General features: G+C 44.4%; 1 protein-coding gene across 4 annotated transcripts in view; it reads right to left on the reverse strand.

Moving 5' to 3' along the window:
* LOC133138647 (transcription factor EB-like) overlaps nt 1-26,052 on the reverse strand; it is a 30,080-nt gene extending 4,028 nt beyond the window's left edge. The window contains exons 1-6 of one of the 4 annotated variants that reach the window (XM_061257577.1): nt 25,835-26,052; nt 11,720-11,985; nt 6,207-6,497; nt 5,025-5,117; nt 2,160-2,277; nt 1,861-1,917 (exon numbers count right to left, since the gene is read on the reverse strand). In XM_061257577.1, coding sequence (XP_061113561.1) covers nt 1,861-1,917; nt 2,160-2,277; nt 5,025-5,117; nt 6,207-6,497; nt 11,720-11,911 — 751 coding nt within the window. In that variant the 5' untranslated portion in view covers nt 11,912-11,985; nt 25,835-26,052. Of the gene's footprint in view, nt 1-1,860; nt 1,918-2,159; nt 2,278-5,024; nt 5,118-6,206; nt 6,498-11,710; nt 11,986-18,222; nt 18,532-25,834 lie in introns of those variants that run through there. The other 3 variants (XM_061257576.1, XM_061257574.1, XM_061257575.1) reach the window with 3 other exon arrangements.
* Nucleotides 26,053-27,386: the final 1,334 nt, after the last annotated feature.

The raw sequence follows: 27,386 nt of genomic DNA on the forward strand, positions 1-27,386 counted from the left end.
ATGCCAATAAATTATGTAATAAATGCCACATTGTGAGCTGAAGTGATTCTTAGCTGATGTTACCGCAACAGAATAAAGAAGTGATTAGTCAGCACAGAGAGCAGAAATGCCAGTTCCTAAACCACATCAGCACGAGGCCACAAAGACCATGACGTCTTCCCAGAAAACCAGCCTCAGCATGGCCAAACCCCTCTCTGTAAACCAGCCTCAGCATGGCCAAACCCCTCTCTGTAAACCAGCCTCAACATGGCCAAAACCCTCTCTGTAAACCAGCCTCAGCATGGCCAAAACCCCTCTCTGTAAACCAGCTATCATCCTCAGCATGGCCAAACCCCTCTCTGTAAACCAGCCTCAGCATGGCCAAAACCCCTCTCTGTAAACCAGCTATCATCCTCAGCATAGCCACACCCCTCTCTGTAAACCAGCCTCAGCATGGCCAAACCCCTCTCTGTAAACCAGCCTCAGCATGGTGAAACCCCTCTCTGTAAACCAGCTATCATCCTCAGCATGGCCAAACCCCTCTCTGTAAACCAGCAATCATCCTCAGCATGGCCAAACCCCTCTCTGTAAACCAGCTATCATCCTCAGCATAGTCAAACCCCTCTCTGTAAACCAGCCATCAGCCTCAGCATAGCCACACCCCTCTCTGTAAACCAGCCTCAGCATGGCCAAACCCCTCTCTGTAAACCAGCCTCAGCATGGTGAAACCCCTCTCTGTAAACCAGCTATCATCCTCAGCATGGCCAAACCCCTCTCTGTAAACCAGCAATCATCCTCAGCATGGCCAAACCCCTCTCTGTAAACCAGTTATCAGCCTCAGCATAGCCAAACCCCTCTCTGTAAACCAGTTATCAGCCTCAGCATGGCCAAACCCCTCTCTGTAAACCAGCCTCAGCATGGCCAAACCCCTCTCTGTAAACCAGCCTCAGCATGGCCAAACCCCTTTCTGTAAACCAGCTATCATCCTCAGCATGGAGAAACCCCTCTCTGTATACCAGCCTCAGCATGGCCAAACCCCTCTCTGCAAACCAGCTATCAGCCTCAGCATGGCCAAACCCCTCTCTGTAAAGCAGCTCAAACTCTGTAACACTTTCTGAAAACTAGCTATAAGTCTGAATAGTCTAAAACGCATTCTGAAAACCAACTATCCATCCCAGTTTGGCCTAAACACGGCCTGCTTTAAAAGCTTAATTGCTTATGTCAGCACAAATACTCAACTACGGGAAGTAGAGAGAGGGTAGACTGCAGAACATGGTGTCAATATCTGGAATGCTGTTTCTGTTCAACTAGTAGCCAATTTAGGTCCTGGAAACAATATGAGTGAGCTTGATCAATCGATAAGTGGAAGTTCACAAAGGTTCTGGTGCATTCTAGCCAATAGGTAGCAATGGCTTTGCTCTATTCGTTGTCACTAACATACTCTGTGATTGGTGGAGAGCTCCTCTGACTATTCTGAGAACTGTGACAGCACCAGCACTATATCTCTGTTTTATTACCCATGCCAGCAGGGAACATGGAACAAGCACAGCAACTGCACCTCCCTCTGCCAATCAGCTAAGGATGCCATTCCTAAGCCAGCACAACAGAACCTTCCAGATCAATGACCCAAAAGAGTGCTGTACATGGTCAGCTACTTCCCCATGGTGGTATGGGGTTAAATGCCTGTATACCTGCCGGACAAATGCTCCATAAATGGTGTGTGAAAAGAGCAGAAACTCGATCTCTGGTTGTGGTTTTAAAATGACAGGACAGAACTATGCTCAAGCAGAATGGCGGTGTGATTTCAAACACAACTGCTCAGTTGAGAGACGGTAAATATACTTGGTTGTGGTTATAGTCAGAGAAAGTAAACACACTCACTCAGGTTGTGGTTATCCTTCTTTTGTCGTTCCTTAGCCATGGCACGTGCTTCTGCATCTTGGCAAAAACAAAATGGAGTCAGGAGACATGGACTGAGCCGCTCCTTCTAAACAGTCAGTTTACGGCGTCATGCATTGCACCAAACACAGATATGTCAGAATGGAAATAAATCATCTCAAGCTCAGGCTCTAATGATGTGTACATGACGTGTGTGTATGTGTGTGTGTGAGTGTGTGTGTTGCAGCTGTGCAGAATCTCCCTGGTAGTAATGCTCAGCTGTCTCTATGAGGCGCTCTTACCCGACATCTCCTTCTTGACGGCCAGGTTGGCGGGACAGGAGTTGCTGGTCATGGCGATGGCTGGACCAGACATCCCAGGACCCGTGTACACATCCAGGTGACTGCTGGACAGGGGCAGCTGCGAGGAAGCACAAAAAACCCCTCTGAACATCTAAAGAGTCTACATCCTACATGGGTTATGGTGCCTGTGATTCCCAACTAACGGTTGACCAGTTCTGCGTAAAACTGGTAAACAGCTAAAGCTCAAATCAAGACTGGGCTCAACACACAGTGGATGCGTATCTTTAGTGGAGAGCTGTAAGGCGGTGATAGCCTTCAGATAACCCACAGATAAGCGCAAGTGCTTATAGCCTTCTGACTGCGCCTGGTGGACGTATACAGAAGAAATCATTGACTATCAGAGGATCTCTTATCGCTGGTCTTATCCCTGCTATATCCTGGCGTATTTCACCGTCAATGTTACCTTGCAGAGACCTTTTGAGCTTCTAATGAGCCTGCAAAGATAAGCTCTCCTATCTACCAACAAGTACTTTATTGTTCTGACTACTGAGCAGCCACTCGCAAGACCCAAGGGGAGGAAAACAAGTCAAACTATTTCTAAAAGACTTCAAACAAAATGCTACCACAGCTCTAAAAAAATGCATAAAACTAAAACATTTACTCACCGTTTAAAGTCGAAATCACACAAGACAAAAATAAAATGTATATTCATTTCTCCTGTAATGAGAATGTTTTGCACGCACTGAGGTAGGGCTCTTAGGCAAAGTATAAAAACCTTGCAGTCTGTGTATAGATGACATTTTCTTGTAAATAAAACTCCAAAAGAACATTTCTCTCCTGCAGCAGGGAAGAGTTTCTGAATGTTCCGGAATGTTCCATTATGATAATGCAGCATCAGAGGCCTGGGGTTAAATGAGACGCTTGTTTGCGATATCAATAAGACCTGAAAAATCCGCTGATATGTGTGTATTAGAGGAACCGTCAGCGTGTTTACGAGCAGACCGCACTGTCCTGACAAAGCAAAAATGGTGGGAACATTTCTGCTAGGCACTGAGATTAGTTACTGTACTGAGTGACTCAGTGCTGAAGTTTATTAAATGAAGACCGACGCTTCCTTCAGAGACGCATTGTTCAGATTCCTGGGTTTTTATCTGCTTGAATCCTCCACTGCAATTGAATACGCCTGGATTGTATTTAATCCTCACAGTGCTCTACTCAATTTAAAGAGAAAATAACTGCCAAAAACAGTGTACAAACAAAAATAAGAGTAGGATATCAGAAAATCACATCTTTTGCAAGTGGAAAAGGGTATGGTTTTTTGGCAGTTTATCCAAGTTAATTCCCACTTGTGAGTGCATTTAAAGGTGGACAGGAAGGATTCAACTGCTCTCTCTTCCTAATGACGCCCGTCTCTCATTCATAGCGTTATCATGAGCAGGAGACTCAGCCTGGGAGACAGAGGATATTACATGGACAGAGTACCTACAGGGCTAATCAATGACATGAATCAATCAAAGCCTTTGATTCTGCTTAATTACACAACAGTGAGCAACTCGTAGATCAAAGAGCTAAAGACCTGATCAGACTGCTCACCGAGAAGTGGGTCAGGACCACACTGAGCAGCGGAAGCCTACACCAAGGATAAGCTACCATGTGCCAAAACAAATATCGCAACCAGCCTAATACTGCATGGTGAAGCAATTCTCACAACTCAAAGATGGCCTCTTATGGTCCAAGTTTTAGGATTGAACCTTCTGCTGAATGGTAAAGCAGTTCTCACGTTTAAAAAAAAATGTCAGTAGAAGTTTCAGACTTCTTACCAGATGAAACTGCTCTCCGTTGACCAGCTCCACGATGGCATACTTTTTCCCTGAGTCTTTCATCCTGTGCGTGCAGTCTGATCGCATGTGGCTGTCGCTGTACACCTCCGGCGACATCATATCCCAGGAAAGAGACTGACTCCCCCCACTGCCCCTATAGCCCTGGCCCCCGCTGTGTCTCTCCATCCACTGAACTTTCCTCCCACTGGACTTTCAGCCTGTTTTCCTCCCCACACACACACCCCTCCCCCTCACACACACCCCACCCCTTCAAAAATGTCTTGTAAACAAGTTTAACTCTAACTGGCTGCAGTTTAATTGTTAATTTTGAGAAGTTGCTTGAAATAACCCAGTAGCAGAAGTCCGTCCCTCTCGGTCTCTCAGAAGCGTAAACAGCCCTGTGAGGAGCAATGTTTTCTGATGATTTTACACCGAGGTATTTCAAACGCTCTGACAGTGCTACCCACAGCCATTCCCCCACATTGTGGAGAGAAACTCAAGTTGTTTGGCTATTTCAACTGTGCACACATCAGCACAGATCATCACATTTCCACACTCACATCTGGTCTCAGGGTCATGAGTTAAATATGTTTACAGTTACTTTTGCAGAAGTGCAAAATGCAAGTGCAGGGAAAAAGTCTGTAGCACCTACTGTACAGTGACAATTATCCAGTGATCAAAGACTTCTGAGAAGAATAGAGCCTGGCGAATTCAAATACAGCTGCTAAAACTGATCCCTGTTCCCGTTCTGTGGGTCTTGAGGTATGCGACTTGATGGTGGCACTTACAGTATATGCCTGTGACTTTGCCAGTCTCTATAATTACTGTGTTAAATGCACTTTGACATGTCATTTTGGATAAAAGCGTAAAAGCGTACTTGTTCAGTTAGACAGAGAGTGTATCACATCCTTTGGGAAGGGGGGGGGGGTTTGCATAATGATGCCTTTGCCAGCGTGTCTCATTATGAACCTTTCTTCATTCATTCATTCATTCATTCATTCACTCATTCATTAATTAGTTAATTCCAGCAGGGAACAGCACTCACTGTGTTTGGCATATGAGCCACAGGGTCAATATAGGCAGAGACGTCATCATAACTGGACTGCAGGCTGATGATGTCATCAATGACCTCATCCATCTGTCACCAGAAGATGAAGAAAATAAAATGAGTATTGTTCAGAAGGCAGATCTCACAATACACTGTATAACAGAAAGGTTTGTCACAACAGAGTCATCATATTCATAAATGAATATGGTGCTTGCTGAAACAATCCTTACTTCACAATGAGCAAAGACACATTCAGTTAGGAATGGACCTGCATACAGCCCTCTGACTCTCGCAATGTTCACATTCATTCTTTCTGATGGCTACTCTCTGTGTGTGCATGCAGGTCCCTCAGCACTGTAACTTGCATCCACAGAGTGCCAAACCAGCATCAAGGTACAGAGAGAGTGTGAGAGACGGGGGGGGGGGGGGGGTGGTGGTTGAGGGTGTAAGAGTTCAGTGGATCAAAGTCTGCAGCATTTAAAAAGGACTCATAAGTGATGGCTGGGTGCACAGTAACTCCTAAAACCATAATTACACCCCACGTGCAGTAATTGCGCAGTTAAACTGCCATGGCAATGAAGTTAACACTCTGGAAGGTCTCCACTGTCTTTCAAGGCCATCTCAGACTGCTCACTTTCACATATGAAATTAAAAATGTTTTTTATGAACCAGGGAGTCATTAACCAGACCCCCCAGTCATGGTCATCTTTGTGTCTGATGGATGCATCCAATCATGTACTTTATTTTTACTCCAATTACACTAAATAATTGTAAAACTTCAGCTTCAAGCCCTAATGTAACTTAAAACAGAGGGAGGCAATAAAATAACTAGTTTTACATTCCCCTATTCCAATCAGAGCCACATTTACACACGGAATGTCAGATGAGGTCACTTCCTGTCCAAACAATGGCTCCAGTGAAAGTGCTGAGGAAGAAGACCCTCTTGCCCTCCAGTACAGGAAGTGACATGCTGAGGTGTTCTTCTTTTGTCAGAGGAGGGGCCCTCCGCTTCCTTTAATGTAAGTGCTGTCCTTACAGGACTGTGATGTGTTTACTGCTGGAGCGCCTCCGCCAGCGATGTTCAAAAGGGAGGAAAGGAAACGCTACGAGAGGCGCTACTGATTTCGCTGTCTGCTCAGATAACCCAGAGAGACGGACACAAGCGCTTCCTTCCTGTACCTCCTGCTCCTGGCTGGAGCTGATGTTCAGCATGGCCATGGGGCTGTTGGGGGCGCTGTTGCCCGCGGAGGTGATGAGCTGGTCGGTGCGCATGCGGGGCGAGGGCACGAGGGCGGGGCAGGGCGCGGACGCGGGCTGGATGAGCGGGGGCGGCGGGGGCGAGGGCTGGACCCCCGTCACTGCGTGGACGGCCTGCTTGGTGGCGTAGGTGGTGGACAGGAACTGCTTCAGCTGCTGCCGCTGCGACTGGCGGATGTGGTAGTCTGTGGGGTTCTCCAGGTGGGTCTGCACCTGTAGAGACACACCAGGGGGGATCGGAAAGGGGGGAGGGGGGGTTCATTTCACTGCTCTACCCATTGACTAGCTAATGTATAAAAAATTAGCAATAGCTAGTCAGCTATTCAGTGAGCCCGTTTCAATTTTAACGGGTATTTGGTTACTCGTTAACAAGAAATGTCGTGTTCATTTAAAAGACAAAAAACAAAAATCTGCTCAAATCAGCTCATCAGAGTGTGCTAATATAGCAATAGGTTACCACAGCCTGGACACTGAGGATGTTGTGCTGAGCAATAATCCAGAAATTTAACATATATTTTTTTCCCTCTCCAGAAAGCAAGGATTTCTTCCTCACGATCAGTCTGTTAAACAGCATGATGCTCCTATCAGCTCACATCAAAATGAGCTTTGTATTTCCACTACAGTACACCTCAGAACTTTCATCAACCTGCTAATCACATCTCATAAAGATGATAGGGCTATTCACATTGTATCACTGAAATGATTAACAACAGTAAGGACTGTCTTACTTTAGCAAACAATAAAAAACAATCCACCATCGCTTAAAGTTCACAGGAAGAAAGTGTCTTGTAAATGTTCTGTAAATGTTAAAAATGGAAAGACACTTGATGATTTTCAAACACTATGCTGTTAAAATTAAGTTCATTATAAAAGGTGTGATGCGCACAATCTCATTTCAGAATGAAGAGTTTTACAGGCATGTAGAAGGTGTACTCAGAGCAGCATACACAGGTTTTTTATACACAGTAAATTATACAGCTGCATATATACTGAAGCAGTTCAGGAACCTTGCTAAAGAGCACCATGGCCGCATCCTTATCATTGGCACGGGTCATTCCAGTTATCTGGTGAAGTTGTAACTCAAAAAAAAAGTTACGAAAAAAAAAAAGTATTCATTATTGACGCTTTTACGATATGAAAATTAAAGGTAAAATGGGTAATTTTGGACAAGAGAGGAACAAACACCTTCAAACCACAACACTGTTTATCCCTCCTCCTTCTCTATAAATGGGCAGATGTTGAAATGCCATTGAGTGTGGTAATCAGAACCAATTTTTGTACAGCTATACAATGTTTTGGTACAGTGTCGGGCCGTCAACTGTATATTTTGAAACCCGAATTTAAGGTCTATAAACACAGGCAGAGGGTGAGTCAACATGTTAGTGAGCCTTTTTCAATGACAGGAAGAGATTTACAATGGACTTGTAACACAAGAGCAGAACACAAAAATGAATGTCTTATTTACGCAACAGGTTACAGCTCATTTCACAATCAGCCAATGGGACTGCCTACGAATTTGCATTTTGCAATTGAAACAGCAAAGTTAATACACCTGTTAAGTGCATTGAATATCTTCACTGCATGTGGCAATATCCATATATCTGGTGCCATGTAAAAGTTTATCCAGTGCAGGACAAAATGTGTAGATAATTTTATGGGGTTTTTTTGTACCCATTTCCATGTGATGGTCAATTACCATATCTCTCTTCTGTTATCTTTTCTTTTCACATTCTGATTGATGACACAGGGATTTTGCACGCTTTCTACCTCATTTTTATACTCCAGTGAAACAGGAAGTGATGGAATGACACATAGTTCCTTTAGACTGAGATGAACTAAATCAAGTAAAATTTTATTGTCAATTTCACTTTACAATTTACAATAGTTGTTAGGGGTGGCAATAATTTTGAGACCTATTTGAGATGTTTTTCTGAAAAAATTACATTACAAAAAAAACCGCCCACTGAAACATGACAATAAATGTATTTAAATAAAAGTATATCGTTTCATATACATTTGAAAATAGCCTGTGCTGTGATTATTACCTGTGCTGCGCACTAAATACAGCCCTTTTTGTTTAAATAATTCAGGAGCCCACATGTGTGTGTGCATAATGTGTATGAGACTGCAGAGAAGCCGCTCGTGGTGCCAGGTGCTTTAAGGCAGGCGTAGTGCCTGGATGGTGTTTACAAAGGATATGCAAGATGTTTCTACAGCCAGGGCAAAGCTAGCATGAGACAAGCCATGGGGGAAACCCCATCAGCAGTTTCATACAGCAGGTCGCCAAAAAAACCCAACATGTCAGTTTCTCTGTGTGCGTATGAATTCCCCTACCCAAATATATAATACTATAAAAACCAACCAAACGTTTCACCTTGAGACTCCTGGATTCCTATGAGAATGAGGTCAGCCATAGCCATGTGTTGATACTCAGTTGGGCAGACCGCTTTAACCAGGCCAAACAGTTCTGAAATCCCTCACCCAACCGCGTGTCCAGGGATGGTTGACAGGGTATTCCCTCAATGACACAGGGTTCGAGGCATCGCCACAGCAACATGAGCAATCGCCACGTTAAAAGGGCAGAACAGTGTTCGGTTACCTCCCATTTCAGTTGGTGCTGTCTGTTCTTTTCATCAACATAGAGTCCCAAAGAACTATGCAAAAACAAATCAGCAGTGTCTCCTTACACCTGTGTGTCTGTCTACGCTCAGAAGGGCCCCTAGCACACACTCCATGCTTTACATCTTACCTCTTCTGAAGGTTATATCTAAATAATACTTATGAGAAAAACACTGGTGTGTAATGGAGTATGGACCAGAACCCTCCCTCTCTCAATGACAATATGGCCATCAGCAGGCCACACTAAGAGCAGGAACCTCAGTGGGACTGCTGGGAGTTTTTCTGGAAAAATCTATTTGTCACCGGTAGAGCAGGAAGGCGTTCACCTAAATCCCTGAGGCTGGGTTTAGTGCTCTGACCAGTGATCCACACAGACACTGATTACATAAACAAAAATTAAAAGAACACTCAACCCCACCTACCCTTCAGTTTATTGAGTGGCTTCAACTACCACACTGGATGCTGTTCAAAGTCTTTCTCTCTGAACTCCTTCCTTGCTGCCTCTTTCAGAGATTTCAGAGCAAACTAATCAGCGCAGCTTGTCAGAGTTATGTCAAGTAATGACTGTTTCTCACAGGTCATTGTGTGAATCATAAACTATATTGTCCTGCTATCATTTGATTGCCTTTCATTTCTCAACCCATGAAAATATTAAAGCTACCATACAGTAGATACACACACACATAGTCACAATAAAATATAGTGCTTTCTCCTTCTAGGCCTAATTATGGGTGTGTTTTATGGAAACTAAAATGATCCCTCTTCAATTTTACAGGGTATCAGAGGAGGTGTCAGATACATCTTGTGGAATATAAGGAGGGTCGAATACTGGGTCAGGGATGACTGGCACATTCCTTTCATAATAAAAACCAGAACAGCACACACATCCCAACGTCTGAACAGAAGGTCAAACAAGTACTTAGAGAGTTATTATCTCAAGCAGAAAAATTAGTTTGTTCTACATTACCGTTTACTGACACTTTCTTACCATATTGGCAAACGTTCGACAGATAGACTTTACATTTACACAGCGCTTTTCACACTACTCTTGACACTCAAAGTGCTTATAGTGATAAGGTGGAAAAACTTGCCTCAAATCTTGAAATTAGTAGTGCGGTAGCGAGCCCTGCTCTTTTAAACACTAGTGCCAGGGGAAAAACACACTGCCACTATCAGCAAAAGGTAGCTCAGGATATGTCAGAACATCACAGCCATGGTAACCATTCATCATTATTCATTTCATTTCCTGCCCCATGTCCTATCCACACAAACTGAAAGAGAACTCTGCTGAAATAAATATGCTATATCTACATATTCAAACAACACACTCTTCTGGCACACTACTCTTAATCTGATCATTCAGGCAGAGCCGAATAGTGTTTCTAACAAGCTCATTTAAAACTACCAACCCAAAGGCCCAAAGCGACCAATCCCAGTTCAGCCAGAATGGCTGGTAGTGCTGTGTGTGGGATCTCTCCTAGGCACAGCTTCACATGAAAGGTCTTCCTCTGACTCACCTCTGTGTGAGCTTGGCTGGCGACTGCTGTGTGTGAAGCAGCATGTTTCAGGAGGAGAACCACAGATTTCTACACTGCACTGAATCAGAAGTGTGGACAGCTGCATGAATACGGCTCTAAATAGTTAACTGGACATTCCAAATTAGGGTGGGAACAAATTGAAAAAAAACTTTACCTAAATCATCCTGCATGAGGAAATAAATGCTGTTAACCATCTATGGATGTTATCTGCGTTTCTGTGAGGCGCCAGTGAGCTGTCCCTCCACATTTTTGCACAGTCGCCTACAGCACGCCTACCTGCCTCTGTTCGTGATCGACGGCCACGCCATGCCAGAATCAGGGCTAAAACCATTCCTGCAGGGCTAGAGCATCACTGCTCTGTGATAGGTCTGCGCAAGGGCTCCACCCACACTAGGGTGTGTATTCAGGTAAGCCAGAATAAGATCCGGCCCTTAACCCTGCATTGCTCCTGCTTAGTCTAATCAACTGTACGGCACTCTGGATAAGAGCGTCTGCCAAATGTCAATAATGTAATGTAATGCAATGTAACTCCGCCCCCTGCTCACTGGTCTCAGGAGTACAGTGGCCATACAGAGGAGTCTATTCTGGGAGCACACTGGGGAGTTTTCAGTGATGAGGCTGCCATGAGGATTAGATGAAAGCCACAGTTACTCAGTCCAAAATCTATCCAAAGCCCTTCCCCAGCCCCTACACACTGATAACTCCATTATACCTCCCCATGTACCAAATGCTACCAAGACAGATTCTCTATGGTACCCAAGATGGTCAGCTCCTTAAGTCCTCCCTACGTTTGCTCTCTCAGAAGTAGGAGGACAGTTGGCAATAGGAATTTATGGTGCTATGTAACATGTAAGAAATACCCATAAATACCCAAGCAGAGAACATCCAGAGTAATATTGAGATTAACAATCCAGCCACACTTGGTTTAGAAAGAGGAAGAAACTTACATTTCCCTGGACATGAAACTAACCACACAAATATGTCCTTCTGGGTAGTCTACATTATTACATTATTGGCATTTGGCAGATGCTCTTAACCAGGGCGATGTACAGTTGATTAGACTAAGCAGGAGACAATCCTCCCCTGGAGCAATGCAGGGTTAAGGGCCTTGCTCAAGGGCCCAACGGCTCTGCAGATCTTTTTGTGGCTACACCGGGGATTGAACCACCGTCCTTGCGTGTCCCAGTCATGTACCTTAACCACTGCGCTACAGACCGCCCGCAGGCCGTCGACACTACAGAGTCCCTGGCCGCTGGTGTGGACACTCACCCGGAGCACCTCCACGGGGACCTGCATGGGGGCCTGGTAGTGGGCGGGGGCGTTGATGGCGGGCGTGGGCGGGGCGGGCATGCGCTGCTGTGCGTACTGGCGGGCGGCGGCCTGCTGCTGCTGCTGCTGCCGCTCACGCTGCTCCTCCTGCTGCAGCTGGTCCCGCATGAGCTGCAGGCGCAGGCCGATCCGGGAGGCCATGGCCGGGGCGCGGGGCGCGGGGCGAGGGGCGCGGGGCGAGGGGCGCGGGGGTCCTCAGCAGGCCCTGGAGGTCACTGAGGAGAGAGAAGAACACCTTCAGCATGATGAATTCCACACAGGGGCCCTGATACGTCTGGGGCTCGTGCCTCAGCCGCAGCCCCATATGCCTACAGTACGCTGACTCAAACGTGACCGGGAATCACTCGGCTCTGCCCTTAGTCAATACTGACGATTAAATACAGCAGCCATTCGTATCGCCAGAGTTAACTCACCAACCTATTTTATTTTAAGTTTTAGTTTAAGTAAAAGCCAATGTTGTTGAACGGAGGCCGGCATGTGTGTGCTTAAACATTTGCGAACATCACAGGACGTCTGCTCAAACAGTGTTTTGCGTGAGTGTGCCAGCATACGGTCGGTGGTAAAAGTGAGGAACTGACGGCAGGGTCATGTGTGGTGTGCTGCCGCGTCTCGTGGGTGACCTTTTCCACCGAGCACACTCGTGTGTCGCGTACTCCCCCCTTCCCTCTCGGACAGTCCCACGGCAGGGCTTCCCCTTTCTCAGAGGTAGAGCAGCACAGACAGCACTAGGGAACACAGACCACGAGCAGGCCGGTCTGTTGTGACTAGAAAACAGAAACAAACATACGTGCGTATGCTGTGTCCACATTTTTATGCACATGTGTATGTATGTTATGCATGTGTATGAATGTATGTGAGTGTATGTGCATGTATGTATGCACAGTATGAATGCATGCAAGTACATAAACATGTATTCATGTTCATGTGTATTTCTGTATGCGTGTATTTTTACTGGTGTTTGATCTGTCGCAGAAATGTAAAGTATGTCACTGTAGTCTGTTTACCAACAGCCTGTGTTGTTCTCACTTTATTTAGCTCAGACATGACAGGGGTCACAGTCTGTTCAGAGTTTCCTGGCAATGCATGCTGCCCCAAGTGGTGAGTACTAGGAAGTGTCAGAGAGAAAACCCAGCAGGCATGCCCAAAGCTGTGAGCTCAGAGGGCCAAACCAGTCTCATCTCAGCAGAAGTTCAACTTTGCACTACCAATATATCGTTATGCGGCTGACATTGGATATGAAGTGATTTTAATTCTGTCTATCACATTTTTGGTAAAAGATAATATTTTCAACCATGGAAAAGGTTATTTTCAGTCAACAGCCACATCAGCCAGCCACATTGTAGAAGTTCAATTTCAACACAAACCAAGTTACACAGTCAAAGTCATTCTCCTCAGACTTCTGTCATGAACAGCACCTTTTGCCTGGTGAACTGCAGCTTACTGTAAACTGTAGAGACTGTTGTGCGTGAAAATCCCAGGAGATCAGCAGTTTCTGGGTTTCTGGGATACTCAAACCACCCTGTCTGGCACCAACAATCATTCTACGGTCAAAGTTACTTTGATCACATTATTTCCCCATTTTGATGGTTGATGTGAACATTAACCGAAGCTCCTGACCTATATCTACATCATTGTATGCATTGCACTGCTGCCACACAATCGGCTGATTAGATCATCGCATGAATAAGTAGGTGGTCCTAATAAAGTGCTAAGTGAGTGTACATTTGTTAAAAAAAACATTCCTAAAAACTTTCTAGGAAACAAATGTTTGATATCATGATGATGCCAAGCCTAATTCATCTTTATACAATATGTTTGACAGAAACATATACAAGTCTGTGCGTTCTAAAGCACTGCATTAGACAGTGCGTGCAGGTAGAGCTCTCTGCTCTACAGAGTAAGACACTGTGGATTAAAATAGCCCTTTCTCTTTCTGTTCCCCTTTTAGCAGAAGTCTGTTCTCCACGGTACTGAGCATAGCGACACCACCCCAAAGCACCAGTACTCAATTTAAACTTACAGCTTACATTTAGCACACCCTTTTAGCCAAAATGACTTAGAAGATACAAAGCGTACCTTAAAGGAGCTAAAGCTACTATGAACTACTCTGACAAGAGAGCTACTCTACGCTTCCACTGTCCCTTAACTGCAGGAACACCCCTCCTATGCAGTTCAACCAAAACCTACAATGCTAACACCCCAACTCAGTCGTAACAGCCCAAAATCTCAAAACTGTCGTAACCGGTAAACGCCCAAAAGTTCAACTAAAAGCAAAGCTCTCCGGTGATACCCCAATCGCAAAGGAATACCCTAATACAGATAATACAGAAAGTATTAAACTGACAGTATATTGTATAAGTACTGCAGTGCATTATTTTTTGGCTGGGGCCTTTTCAGTCTACATGAGCTAGAGCTACACGCCATGTGTTAACATACACTAAAGGTTATTTGACTGATTCATAACAAGGCTACAGAGTTTAAGAGGCCTGTGCTACTCATGAACACATACAAACACACAACCCCCCGCCCCCCCCATCCCCCACAGACAGAAAAACATCAGGAGGGTTACTAAACTGTGAGTCATGGCTCTTCCTCTATTTTCTATGCATCTGCTTCCTCCAGTAACTCCCCTGCTCGCTTGCCGAGTGAATCAGAGTCAGCCCCCTCTCTCCTGGTAACCGTAGCAAATGCGCTAGCAAAGCAGCCACACTGCCCCTAGTATTCCCGCCCGAGTCATTCCCAGAGCTGTCATGGCTGACTGCAGGTGGTCACGGTCTCCATGGCACTGGGGCACTGGGACAAGGTGCGGGGGTCACAGGGTGCAGCCCTGGGGTGGGTCCTGTTGTCGCGTCCTTCGTCGCCCTTGTGAACAGTACGGTACATTCCCAGCGGTATAAATGGTTAACGTGTAAAACATGGCCTGAGGAAAGGTGATCTGCCAAGCAGAGAAGCAGAAATATGAAGCCTGCCTGTGTTCTGCAGGTCTGGAGGCATGCACCTTGATGGCAGCACTGATGGAATATAAGTCATTATCCAGCTCTTGTGGTGCTTATCAGGTGAAATGTGCTAGTTATACGTTGCATTGGGTAAAAGCATCTGCACTACAGATATGCCGGTCACAGAGCTAAAGGAACACGGAACACACGTGTGGAGTTGGAGTTGGATCTGCACTGTCAATGCAACATGAACCATCTTCACAGGAATTTAGAAAAGGGAAGTGTTTTGCATGGGGTGACTACTGATTTTAGTGCATCACCCCACACAACCGCAATGGATCAGCACCCATGCCACAGAAAGTTCCCCGTCATGAAGAAAATACTCCTAATATCTAGGAATTGCCACAATTTCAACTTCACAAATGACAACCAGTAAGAGAAATGGGCCGGTAACTTCAAGTGGGTTTGACTACCAGCTGGGTTGCTACTGATAATTACAGATATACTGAATTACAGTAAAACTGTAGACATGTATTTTATCTGCTGCATGTATTAGCTGAACACTGAAACATGAATGTAGTATACAAAATTTCACCTCTCACGAAAATTGTTTTATTGTTGCATTTGTCTTCTATTTCTGAGAAGAATATTTATTAGCCTTTTCTTGTTGTTGACTTTTTTGGACCGCTGCTGTAGGCCATCCACTTCAAGGTTTGCCATGTAGTGCGTTCAGACATGCTCTTCTGCATACCACTGTTGTAACGCAAGGTTATTTCAGTTACTGTCACCTTGAACCAGTCCGGTCATTCTCCTCAGACCTCTTTCATTAACACGGTATTTTTGCCCACAGAACTGCCACTCACTGGACGTTTTTTATGTATTTTTGCACCATTGGTAACTCTGGTAACTGTTGTGTATGTGTGAAAGTCCCAGAAGATCAGCGGTTTCTGAGATACTCAAACAACCCCGTCTGGCACCAACGACCATTCCACACTCAAAGTCACTTAGATCACATTTCTTCCCTATTGTGATGTTTGATCTGAACAACAACTGAACCTCTTGACAATGCCTGCATGTGTTTATGTATTGAGTTGCTGCCGCAATCGCCGATTAGAGACTTGCATTAATGAGCTTTTATGACTGATGTACAGATCTACCTGATGAAGTGGTCACAGATAATACGATCCCAGAAAAAAGCCTTATACGAGTAGCTACAAATAAAAGGTAAAAATGTTCCCCAGAAAGACATGTCAGAGCACAGGCCTAACACCTTGCGCTCAACACCCCCCCTCCCCCCTTCCCCCCGGCAGGGCTGCTGTATTTCAGACACACTGCCTCACACCACAGGCATGCCACGTATTTACACTCTAACGCTGGCCGACCCGGCCGCTGCCCTAAAGCTGGGGCACTGGCAGGGGGCACGGACGTCCAGCCGGGCCCGCACCCATCAGCCCCCTCTCCCGTTACCTCCATATTCCTCCCCAATCAACTTTCAGTGAGCGGGACCGGAGCTGAGATCAGTTCTCACACTTTCCCCCCTGATGGATGTCCCTTCTCCCGCAGCTGCCAAAGTTCTGCTGTATAGCTGCAGGTTTCCCCGTACAGCCACCCAGGCTAGCTATGACCTTCAGCGCTGCTGACAACCTGGAGGCGCCAGATGCAGGACGGCGTACATAACACCGGTCTGCAGGCGCCGCGCGGGGCCCAGAGAAACGCCGACAGGGCCCGCTGCCGATGATCAAGTTCCAGTAACATTTATTCAATGTCAATAATGCCATTAGAAATGAGTCTTTCAGCGACTACTGAGGTCCGCTGAGGGACACGGCTGAGGTCTGCTCAGCATGGCAAGGTTTGAGGCCTGCCTATTTATGAGAGAGCACCGAGAACAGTGTGTGCTTGATTGCTGGCCTCTACCTCTCACAGCAGAAATGCCAAAGGAAAGCGCAACAAAACACATATATCACTACCACCACCACCGCCTTCTTCTTCTTCTTAGTCAACCCTCACCAGAGTCACCATCAGCACATTCTAAATCTAAAAACGTTATTGTAATCGTATTACTTTTTGTTGGGAAAAGTTCTCTATATGTCGGATCAATGAATATAATATACCGCATCATCATCATTACATCACCATCACATGACTCAATAGAGACCTTATGATCAATCCCAGTAGGCTGGTGATAACACCAGTAGTTGTAAGGGAGTAGCAGTGGGAGCAGCAGTAGTCTAGGAGGAGTAGAGGATGTAAAAATACTCATATCCATAGTAGCAGTACTGATAGTAGCGCCCATTAACATCTGTAGTAACGGAAGTGGTGATAGTGCGGAATACAGATTACTCTCCTATTTTTAACTCATCGATCGGAACTGCTTTGGACTTGCTTGCCACTCAAATTTTAAAACATATACAACTCTGTAAAGCCAGCCTCCTGCACACAAGGGCAGGTGTTTGGATAATGCATGGTGTGGTTTATAAATGGGTTAACCATGGCTTCACAGAGCAGCAGTTTATTTCAGGTCTGACAGCACATCAGGCAAAACAGTGTTAGGCATTATGGCTGCACGATAAATTGTATATTTATCGCCATCAAGATATCAACACATTGCAACAGACTACTGGAACTGCGTATATTAAAACTGATGTTCTGTTAAATTGATCACCTGTTCATGTGCAATTGGTTCAAAAAAAGCATGGTGGAAATAATGTATTTAATTATTTTTATTCAGTGGGCATGGGCTATTCATTGTCTGGGGTCAATGTTAGCCGTGTACCTAAAGCAGAAAGAAACACACAGAACTGCACTCTTCAATATTTATTTATCCCAAGTCGTATCATCATCACAATATTCAAGAACACTACCGCATATTGCATATTTTGCTCATATCGTGCAGCCCTAGATGCCATAGAGTGTTAGTTTCACAATCAAGTTAAGATGACAACGGAATTCAAAGTTCCTCATTTGTGAGCACAAAATTCACAAACTAACATCTATGGCTCACCCAACACACCTCTAACAGTAAACAGTCTGAGATATTTTTGGAACAAACTTCCAATTGTAATTTCTTACAAATACTTACAATACAAAATAAAAATGTGCAACAGTCCACTGCTTATATCTGTGAAATAAGAGAACTGGACAACAGAACTGTCTTGTATGCGTCATTCTCAGAAAAATAATCTGCGTGCTGTGATTACACATAAAAGTGCTGAAATCACACCAACAAAAGTCCCATTTCCTCATTTCCACCCTCCGGAATAGTTAGAACAAAATAACTAGTTCTATATGAATGCTGAAAAAGATTTTTTTTAAATCACAGCATAATTATAACATCCCGTAACTGAAAGTGTTGTCATATGTGTTATCGTATAATCTATCAGTATTTCACCTTTGATGATATGCAATCTACAGTACTTTTTCACATTTGATGACTGATGCAACAGCCTACATTTTACACAGCATTATTCAAGAGCAGAACACTGTAGGCGCTGTAGCGGTTAAGGTAGACTGCCTTACCTGAAGGTGCAACAGCTGTATTCACTAGGGAGTCAAACCCACAACCCCTGGACCACGGACCAGCTGCTTATGAGCCACAGCACAGATAACGCCACGCCAGACTCTCCCCAAAGCAATGTGGTCGATTTAGGAATTACAGGACCAATCCGATCAACCGAACAGAGTAGCAGACTTAAAGTCAGCGTGAGCACAGCTGCTTATCACCGAGCAGGCAGGGCGCAGACGGCATGGGGAGTCAGAGGAGACGGCATGGTGCTCAGTAGCCTAACCACAGTGCAGCGTCCTTCTGCGAGCAACTTCCTCTCCGCTGTCCCCACCCCACTTGTGTGCTCCTATCAGCGCACCAGTCTCCCTGCTCCTACGCTGGCTCCTCCCCCTGCCCGCCCGGCTGCCGTGGTGATTGCACTGCGTGCGTGCGCATGTCGGTGTACGATGTCACCGGGGAGGAAAGCCTGAGTCACCGCGGCTTCCCAGCTCTGCCCGCCGTGAATTCTGGGACGCCGCGCGCCTCCGCCGTTTCTCCTAAACCAGGTCAAAGGTCGTAGTCGCCTCCATCTGAAGGACAAGGAGCCCTCAGTGCGCCGGGTCCGCCCCCGTCCATAATTTACACCCCCTCCCGCCCCTTATTAGGATGCGGAGGAGGCCGATGCATGCCGGGAATCATGGGAGTAGGAAACGTCCCATGCAGAAACGATCACTCTTTCAAATTCAAATTCATGTCCCCACACATATCGGAGTGTGTGTGTGTGCGTGTGTGTGTGAGAGAGTGTGTGCATGTGCGTGTGAGTGCGTGCGTGCGTGTATTCATGAGTGTGCATGCATTCTTTCTGAGGTCTGTGAGAGTCATACACTGTATCACTGTTTCCAAGCACTGAAGGTTTCTGACCCACATGCTTTTCAACAGCACCAATAGCATACTGGAAACCAGCTGAAGACAGCTGCATACTGCAAGGAAACACTTATTTTCCATGTTTTCTAATGAACATGCAGGAAAAGTGCTCAGATTCCACTAACCAGTCAGCATGACTTGCACAAGGTAAACAAGACATTCGGCTTGTTTGGTATCACCTGGTGAAAAGTCCTGGAATTTTCCTTCCCTCAAAAGCTGGAGGGGTTAGGGCGGACCTGGAAGCTACCGATGCATACATCTATGAAAACAATATATTGCTCTGCGTGTTCACAATGCGGAATTCAATACGAGTCTGGCTTTTTGAATAAAAACCTAGAAAACATAAAGAAACCCTATTCACAACATGGAATTTCACACATTCAGAATCAAGCACTGTGAAACATTCCAAGGACCTGTGGGAACCTAGATAAAGGGATATAACTGTTTTTTATTTTTTTATTTCTATTCTGAGGGGCAGAATGCCCTCCTATAGCCTTTCCCCGTGTCTTGTCTGTTTCCCAGACACTCGACGTACTGCCTCTGATATTTCTTGCTGTCGGGAAGCCATTATAAAGCCCCCAGGCAGAGGAGCCCTTACACTACGCCATCCGTGAACATGACTGCTGCTTCAGTTTGCTCTCTCCAGCATTCCCGACTTCTAATGGCTGTGTGTTTATCTCCCCAGCCGTGGAGTTGAGTTGGGCTGAAAGTAGGTTTGCTACTGACAGTCTGAAAACAGTCTGCACTGCACAAATTACACATTTACCATAACCTTAACATTCTGGAGCTTTCGATCTGACAAAGCAAAGGCAAAAAAAAGAACAACAACAACAAAAAGGTACGAGTGAAACTTTTAAAAACTTTCCAGAAACAACACACCAACAGTCACATGCACCAAGGTGACTAAATGCAGATGGAACACATTGCATAAAATATCAGACCGGGGATATTACACTGCTTGAGCATTGCTGTAGATGCAGTGAGAGAGTGCTGTAGAATAACAGCAATATTTTGGGCCGTAGCTTGTGGGCCGAAAGACACGGCATTTGCATTTCGATTGGGGTCTTTCACTACACTGCTGTGTTTCAGAGACTGTAGGTGGGCAGTTTCATAACAGAGTTGCTGGAGAGCAGGACAATGGGCTTTGGAAAGCCAGAAAATGCTCTGGCTGAGCTTCCAGACTCACGATCTCCCCCCGGAGAGGGACACCAAGGTTGAGTCAGACCGTTTTCCTCAAACGAGCAATTTTTTTTTAAATGCAGCATTCCTCAGCAGGCAGTACATTCACTGCTGAAGGCCTGCACTCGCCACTGAGGTCACCGGGGGGGGTGTCTCCTGTGCTTACACAACGCCTATGACGTGCGCCACTTTGCCATTTTTGGACACGTTACGCACTGTTGCCTTGTGATAGTGCACAGCAGCTCTCCCGAAAAAGATTTAAAAAATGTCAAAATACAAATTTTAAAAAGCAACGTTCAGAATGTGCAGTACCACAACAGAAACAAGCTGGGCGGCATTCCTGACCCGGATTGGTGGAGGTGAGAATGCTGGGGGTGGGGGCGTGGCTAAGATAACGCGCTGCAGCTGATGGCCACACCCAGCCAGGCTCCGATAGCTGGCCCTGACCAGAGCACGCTCTGGGACCAGAAAGGGGCTGTTTAAGGTTTTAAAATAAGGACTTCAGCCTCATTCTCTGGGCTGGACACTGCATGGACACAGTAGCAGGGGGCAAAGGTCAGCATAGGCATCCTGTGGATTCAGAAGGAATCCTTAATGGATTCCTGGAATCTCAAAGCGCCCCCAGGTTGGGCGCATGGTGGACTCAGGGATTTAACACTTCACACGATACTTTACACTGACTTGGCCACAAATGCTGCAGCCTTCAAAACACATATCAGTGTGCACCTGAAACGCAGCCAACTGATGGACGTCTGGCCTTCCTGCGGCTCAATGAGAAGGCACACACACAATCTCTCACACAATCTCTCACACACACACAGTCTCACACATACATACACACAGTCATATCCACACACACACTCAACTCTGAAGCTGACAGGCTGGAAAAATGAATAGGAAAGACAAAGTCTGTAAGCGGTTTACCACAGCAGGCTAAAACTAAAAACTAGAACTACACATACTCATATGGCTTAACATATTAATTGGTAAAATTCTCACTTTCAGACTTCCAGATTTAGAAAACAAATCAATGTGTGAAGCAACCCTGCCACCAAACTTAGAGCACGAAGAGTATAACAAACTACATTACCCATAATGCATTCAGACTTGTGATGGAAACTATTCTGAAAGGCATGCGGCCTAGAAGGCTGTGGCCACTGTCCATTGCTGGTCATCTGTGCAATGCTGCACTGGAATTCCATATATGGTGCCTGCATGCCAGGCAGTTTAAAGGTGAATTGTGTGTTAGGTTTCAGTTGGCTGGCACAGTGGGCTTTGAGAAAGAATAGGATCGCTGCCTGAGGACACAAACGTAAGAGTCTTTTACTCCTGCAAAAGAGGAAATGATTTAGAAATAAGGCATTGAGCTGAGAACAAAAGAGGAAGTCGATTTATGTTTGCTACATTAAAATGGCAACAGCAAATGGCCTCTGACACACACAACTGACACAAACAAAAACACAAACATGCACAGACACCACCACATACACGCACATCGAATAAAAGAGAACCGAACATACTCATAAAATATAAACCATGCAAACACAGAGCCATATGCACACACAGGCATGGAACCATATATACACACATAAATGCGTAGAAATCTACAGACACACACACACATGCACACACATACACACACACACAGTCCTAAGGAGAAGTGTAGGGAAATATCTGTTTCAGATACGCAGCAGCCCATGTTACAGGAAAAGGAAGAGCATTACATTACATTATTGGCATTTGGCAGACGCTCTTATCCAGAGCGACGTACAGTTGATTAGCCTAAGCAGGAGACAATCCTCCCCTAGAGCAATGTAGGGTTAAGGGCCTTGCTCAAGGGCCCAACGGCTGTGCAGATCTTACTGTGGCTACACCGGGGATCGAACCACCAACCTTGCCCCGTGTCCCAGTCATGTACCTTAACCACTACGCTACAGGCCTCCCTGCATGTCTATAATGTCAATATAAGATTAGGAGACTGAAAACTCCTCCTACTGTGACATGACCACGGAACTACAGCAAGCCTTGCCCACTTATGTGTCCTGTCTGGGGCTGCTGAGTTGTACGTCCTGCTAAACCATTCATTTTCACTGCAAATCAAAGTTAGGGGTCCATGTTTATCACTTTGTAGAAAGTGATAAACTACAGGTGAAGCCGCATATGAAAGGGCTTCCTCCGAGTAATTTTCAATGATCATATTCTGGTGCTTTGAAATAATGGAGGATGTTGTGGTTAAAACGGTAGGAATTGTTTTAACTAAACATTAACCACACACTAACACTAATTACGGTTCTGTCGTTCAGGACCCGATTCACTGGTCTCTTCAGTGGAGTAAATCTTCCTCAAAAGCGTGAGCGGATGATGCGTGCTTTCCTGGCCGAGTCCGTCTCCCGGAGACGCCACCTTAAAAGCCTCACAAATGGCCCCACTTCATCAGCTCAGCTCACACCAGCCCGTGCCCAATTACCAACACGCACCGCCAGTCCGAGGCTCCAAACATCTGTCCACTTTCTCAGCTCCTTCTCAGTTTTTTTTTCCAACAAAGCAAAGCCAAACACCGTCTGTTTGCTTAAACTAATGAGCCTGCCCTTGCCTAAAGGCTTTGCCACATCATAGCACAAACAGGATACTGTACTACCATGTGTTATTAAACAAGACGGTCCAGCTTGGCTGACACACGCTAGGTGGACCTGCAGCCAACAGCAAAAGACTTCGGGAGAAATTTGGGAGATAATGCGGCCACCGTTTTTTTTTGCGATGCTTCCTGTGGTCATTTTTCAAAATACAAAGACCCCTGTTTCCTGCAAAGAGATATTACGGAAAACACTTGCTAGGGTGTACAAATGAAAATGTCTCAATTCCTCATTCCAGGGCACCACAGCTTCCAAACTGCCTGTTTTTGTGCTGGAGGAGTGGGGTTGCGCTATCCCTGGAGAGCACGCAAGCTAAATTAATCCCATAGGAGCTCTACAGCAGCATGTGGATTCTACCTCCATCTTCCATACCAACAATCCCCACGATTGTGGTTAAAACACAAGGCATGTAATTCCCCTTAGACATGAATGTCAATGCAATGTGATGTAATATATTGTGATGTAATGTCACGTATACACAATGTGACTGGGACCAATTTATACTTCACATTTACTGTAAATGATACCATTTTCAGGAAATAATGAAAAAAGAAGTCAAAATTAAAATAGAAAGAGTGCAAAATAATAGAACCAACAATGGCAATAATGTCACACCTGCTCAACGCTTCTTTGCTGAAGATGATCAGTTATTGTATATCGAATAATAACCAAGAGCCTAAGCTCTTTTTAAAGAAAAAAAAGGTTTAATGACACAAAGATAGCACAGTCATAATGCATGAACAATGAAGGTTTTTTTGCATGCCCTAAATGTGGGCAAATGTATAAAAACAGAACCTTGGATTCTATCTTGCATTTGAGAATTTAGGATGAAGTGCAATTTCAAGCAAGTAAATGGTAAGTATGATAAAAACTGGTTTAATCATAACCAAGAAAAAGTTTATGTAGCCTACCTACACCAAATCCAATGTGTATACAATATTTTGAGTAAGGTCAGGAGCTTAAGTCACCTAGAGCCGTTATCTGCAAAATATTCAGCAGTTTCCTTGAAATCAATTTCACATTTTCTAGATAAGTGCTAAACCTCTGGGTAAGTATGAGCAACAATAACAAATGTAGACACACACCAAGGAAATGTACCTGGCCAGTTTCAAAATGTGGACTGCAACATGGTTCAGATTCTTTATGGTTTCAACAGAGATATGACCACAGAGATTGGGTTCTGAATCCAAAAATGGCCGTTTCACTTTAAAATAGACATGTCACTAACCTTTACCATTCAACTTTCCCCCAAGCTGGACCTTGTTACAGGCCTCATGAGGTGCACATCAAATATAGAGTTGAATGGTACAGAGTACATAATATCTTTATATCTCTAAGAAGCAGAGCCTTATAGGGGCACCAATGTGGGCGTTGATAGTATGTCCAAGGATACAGTCGAAATTCTGTCGCTCACAGCATATCCCTTAGCAGAGATTCATTTAAGACCGTTTTTCATCACCATCTTAAACATTGGATCTGGTTTCAAAACAATAAAAAGTTGCAGGTTGTCTGTTTCGATGTGGTCATATCTCTCGACCGCATTAAACTAAAGGTTTGTCCTGTTTTCCACCTACAAAACATTGCATTCACAGGACCCCAGCAGTTACTGTAACTGGCTGGATTTAGAGTAAGACATCCTTTGAAGAGCTAGGTTAAAAAAAGACTTGCACATCCTGCCTGAAACTGCAAGTGTTTATGCTTTAGTGAAATGCATATCACATCACGATAAACCCAAAAATAGCCTTGCAAGATACATTTTTAAAACACTTCAATCGAACAGTTTCCATCTAGCTTCTTCTTCACATTGCCTGTCGTTTTCTTGTTTTAACTCTCTGGCCTTTTTCGAGAAAATGCACAATAACAATTCATAATAATAATAATAATAATAATAATAATAATAATAACAATGATAATAATAATTATTATAATAATAATAATAATAATAATAATAATAATAATAATATGCTGCTCGGGAGCACAAGTTCACATGTGCCACAGCACTCCTACTTCCTACGACTCCGAAAGCCATTAGACTGCAGGTAAGGCAGTACAACGCCTAATTTACAACACCTTTGCATTCGTACAGTAACAGGCCGACTGTAGGTAGCAAAGACTACACGCTCTCCATGTAAATACAAACAGCTGGTGCGCGGCAGTGCATTTCTGAAACCAACTCCGGTCGCCTTAAAAATAATTCGAGGGGTTATATTTATGCGATGTAAATAGAGTACCCCTCAGTGGGGTTCGGTCAGAGGTCTATCTTCGCTGATTTTCTAGGTGGTGACATTAGTACGGCGAGCAGGAACCTGACTGTACAGAACCACTCCATACGATACTGCAAGTAATTTAATTTCAAGCTTGCCTATAGCTGACTTGATGGTAATACAGTACATAGCATTGACAAAAATCTACAATGTGAACCATCTTTAGTCCTGACTTAGTAATTAGGAACACGCAGAAAGCACATTTTGCCACAAATATTTGCCCGTTTGATTTTCTTCCGAGCAAGAAAAATCACACAATTATCGTACTTATACGCCAATTCATAACGTATGTGATCCGCTGAGCATACTGGAAAGGTAACAACACCTCGATACACAAAACTTTAAAAAGAAATGTAGCTATATCAAGTGTCAATCGTTCGCCTCCGCTCCTCTAACACACTTCGTGCAGTGGTGTCGATTTGATATTACAGAATGAGCTAGCTTGCAGCAGTGAACTAACTTACTCAACAGGAAAAAGTTTCAGCAAATAGCCTAATAGGCTCCCAACAGTTTCGCATTTACAAGTGAAATTTCGCCAAAGACTAAAAAACTAGAATAATCGAATTAGCCAGTTTAAGAGCCCAAACTCCAATGGAGAGGACTCAGCTAGCTAAGTAGGCTATATAGTTTTCTTGGAGAACACCTACCCGCTGAAGGTCAGACAGTAGAGCCGAGATCAAGTAAAGGGAATTTCAATTTTGTTGCAGTTATCACGCAGAGCAATAATGTGTCCCTGTGCAAATCTCCCGATTAATATCCACCTGTGGAGCTAGCCAGACTCCCAGCTTTCCACTAAACTCAATAAATCAACCACACGGATTCTTCAAAACGAAGCCGCGCTCGAGGAGCTATTTGTGTACTTTAGGGAGCTCCACGATATTAATTACAGTAGGCTACCGCTTGCAGTACTCTAGTCACCTGTATTCACTTGTGACAACACGGCCACCAATGACAGTTGAGCAGTGCATTGTGGTTATCGTATTTTTTTGTGGTTAACAGGGCCGGGAATTGGACTTGATTCCAATGTATTTGAACACATTGAAAATGAAATGCATAGCCTAACTCCAAGAATCAATATTAAATGTTTTCAGAATGCAACCTGTCGTATAGTTTATACATCTAGTTATGAATCAATTCAGTTTACCTATTAAGACTATTCATGTTTGTAAAACATTTAAATCTGCTCAATATTATTTGTGATTTGAATTTGAAACAGTGCCACAGAACAACCGAGTTTTGTTCAGTGGTTGACATTTATTAGAAATACTTTCAACACTTCGTTATAAGCAACATTTTGAAATGCTTGTTTTACGTTTTCACCAGTAGGGACATATCTGTAAATTATGGCACGAGGGCAGTCGTGAGTCCCTGCGATTCCAAATCTTTTTTCGCTCCCAAGAATCTACTAAGATTTAATTGGCATCATATGTCTATCACTGTCATGTATTGCTACCAAGAATCAATTTGATCAGAGCCATTATAGAATTTTCTAAGAAAAAAAACAATCACTGTTGAAGTTCCTGGACCGATGAGCTCGCTGTTTGCGCAAAACCCTAAACTCATTAACCTTTCTTAAAGGTACAATAGGTAAGATTTTTGTGTTTAAACATTTTTACAAGGCTATTGTAAAATCCTTTAGATTGAAATAGGCTCACTGACAGGTTGGCTCACCCTCTGCCTGTGTTCATAGTCCTAAAGCTAACTAATCGCAAATTTTCTAGTTGCTACACGTTCCTTTTATCTCTTTACGTGTTGAATCATGCGTGTTTAGCTGAACCTTTGGTTGTCTCAAACAAATAAAATTGCAGTTGCATCGTTTGTGGCACACCATCACATCTTAGTTATATCGCCAGCTAGTTCTATAGCCAAATACGTTGATTATAGTTGGTTAGCTAAAGTGAAAACTTCAAAAAGACGAAACATATAAATAGTTGTGCGGCACACTAAACATGTCATAAAGTCACTTGTTCGGCGAACATTATCTTACTAGAACACTGCGGAAAGACGGCAGGCTCTGTCGCGTTTGTCACTGTCAACTTTCCAAAACAGTGCATGTCCGAAATTACCGATTGTACCTTTAAAGTTTCCTCTACTAATTTTTTCTCATTTTATTATCTCCCTTTCTCCAAGGAAGCCCCGAGTCTCTCTAACTCTTGGTAATGAAATCCAATCAAATCCTTCGCTACCAAGAATCTACCA

Source organism: Conger conger, chromosome 10 (assembly GCF_963514075.1).
Source record: "Conger conger chromosome 10, fConCon1.1, whole genome shotgun sequence".
NCBI classification, from domain to species: Eukaryota; Metazoa; Chordata; class Actinopteri; order Anguilliformes; family Congridae; genus Conger; species Conger conger.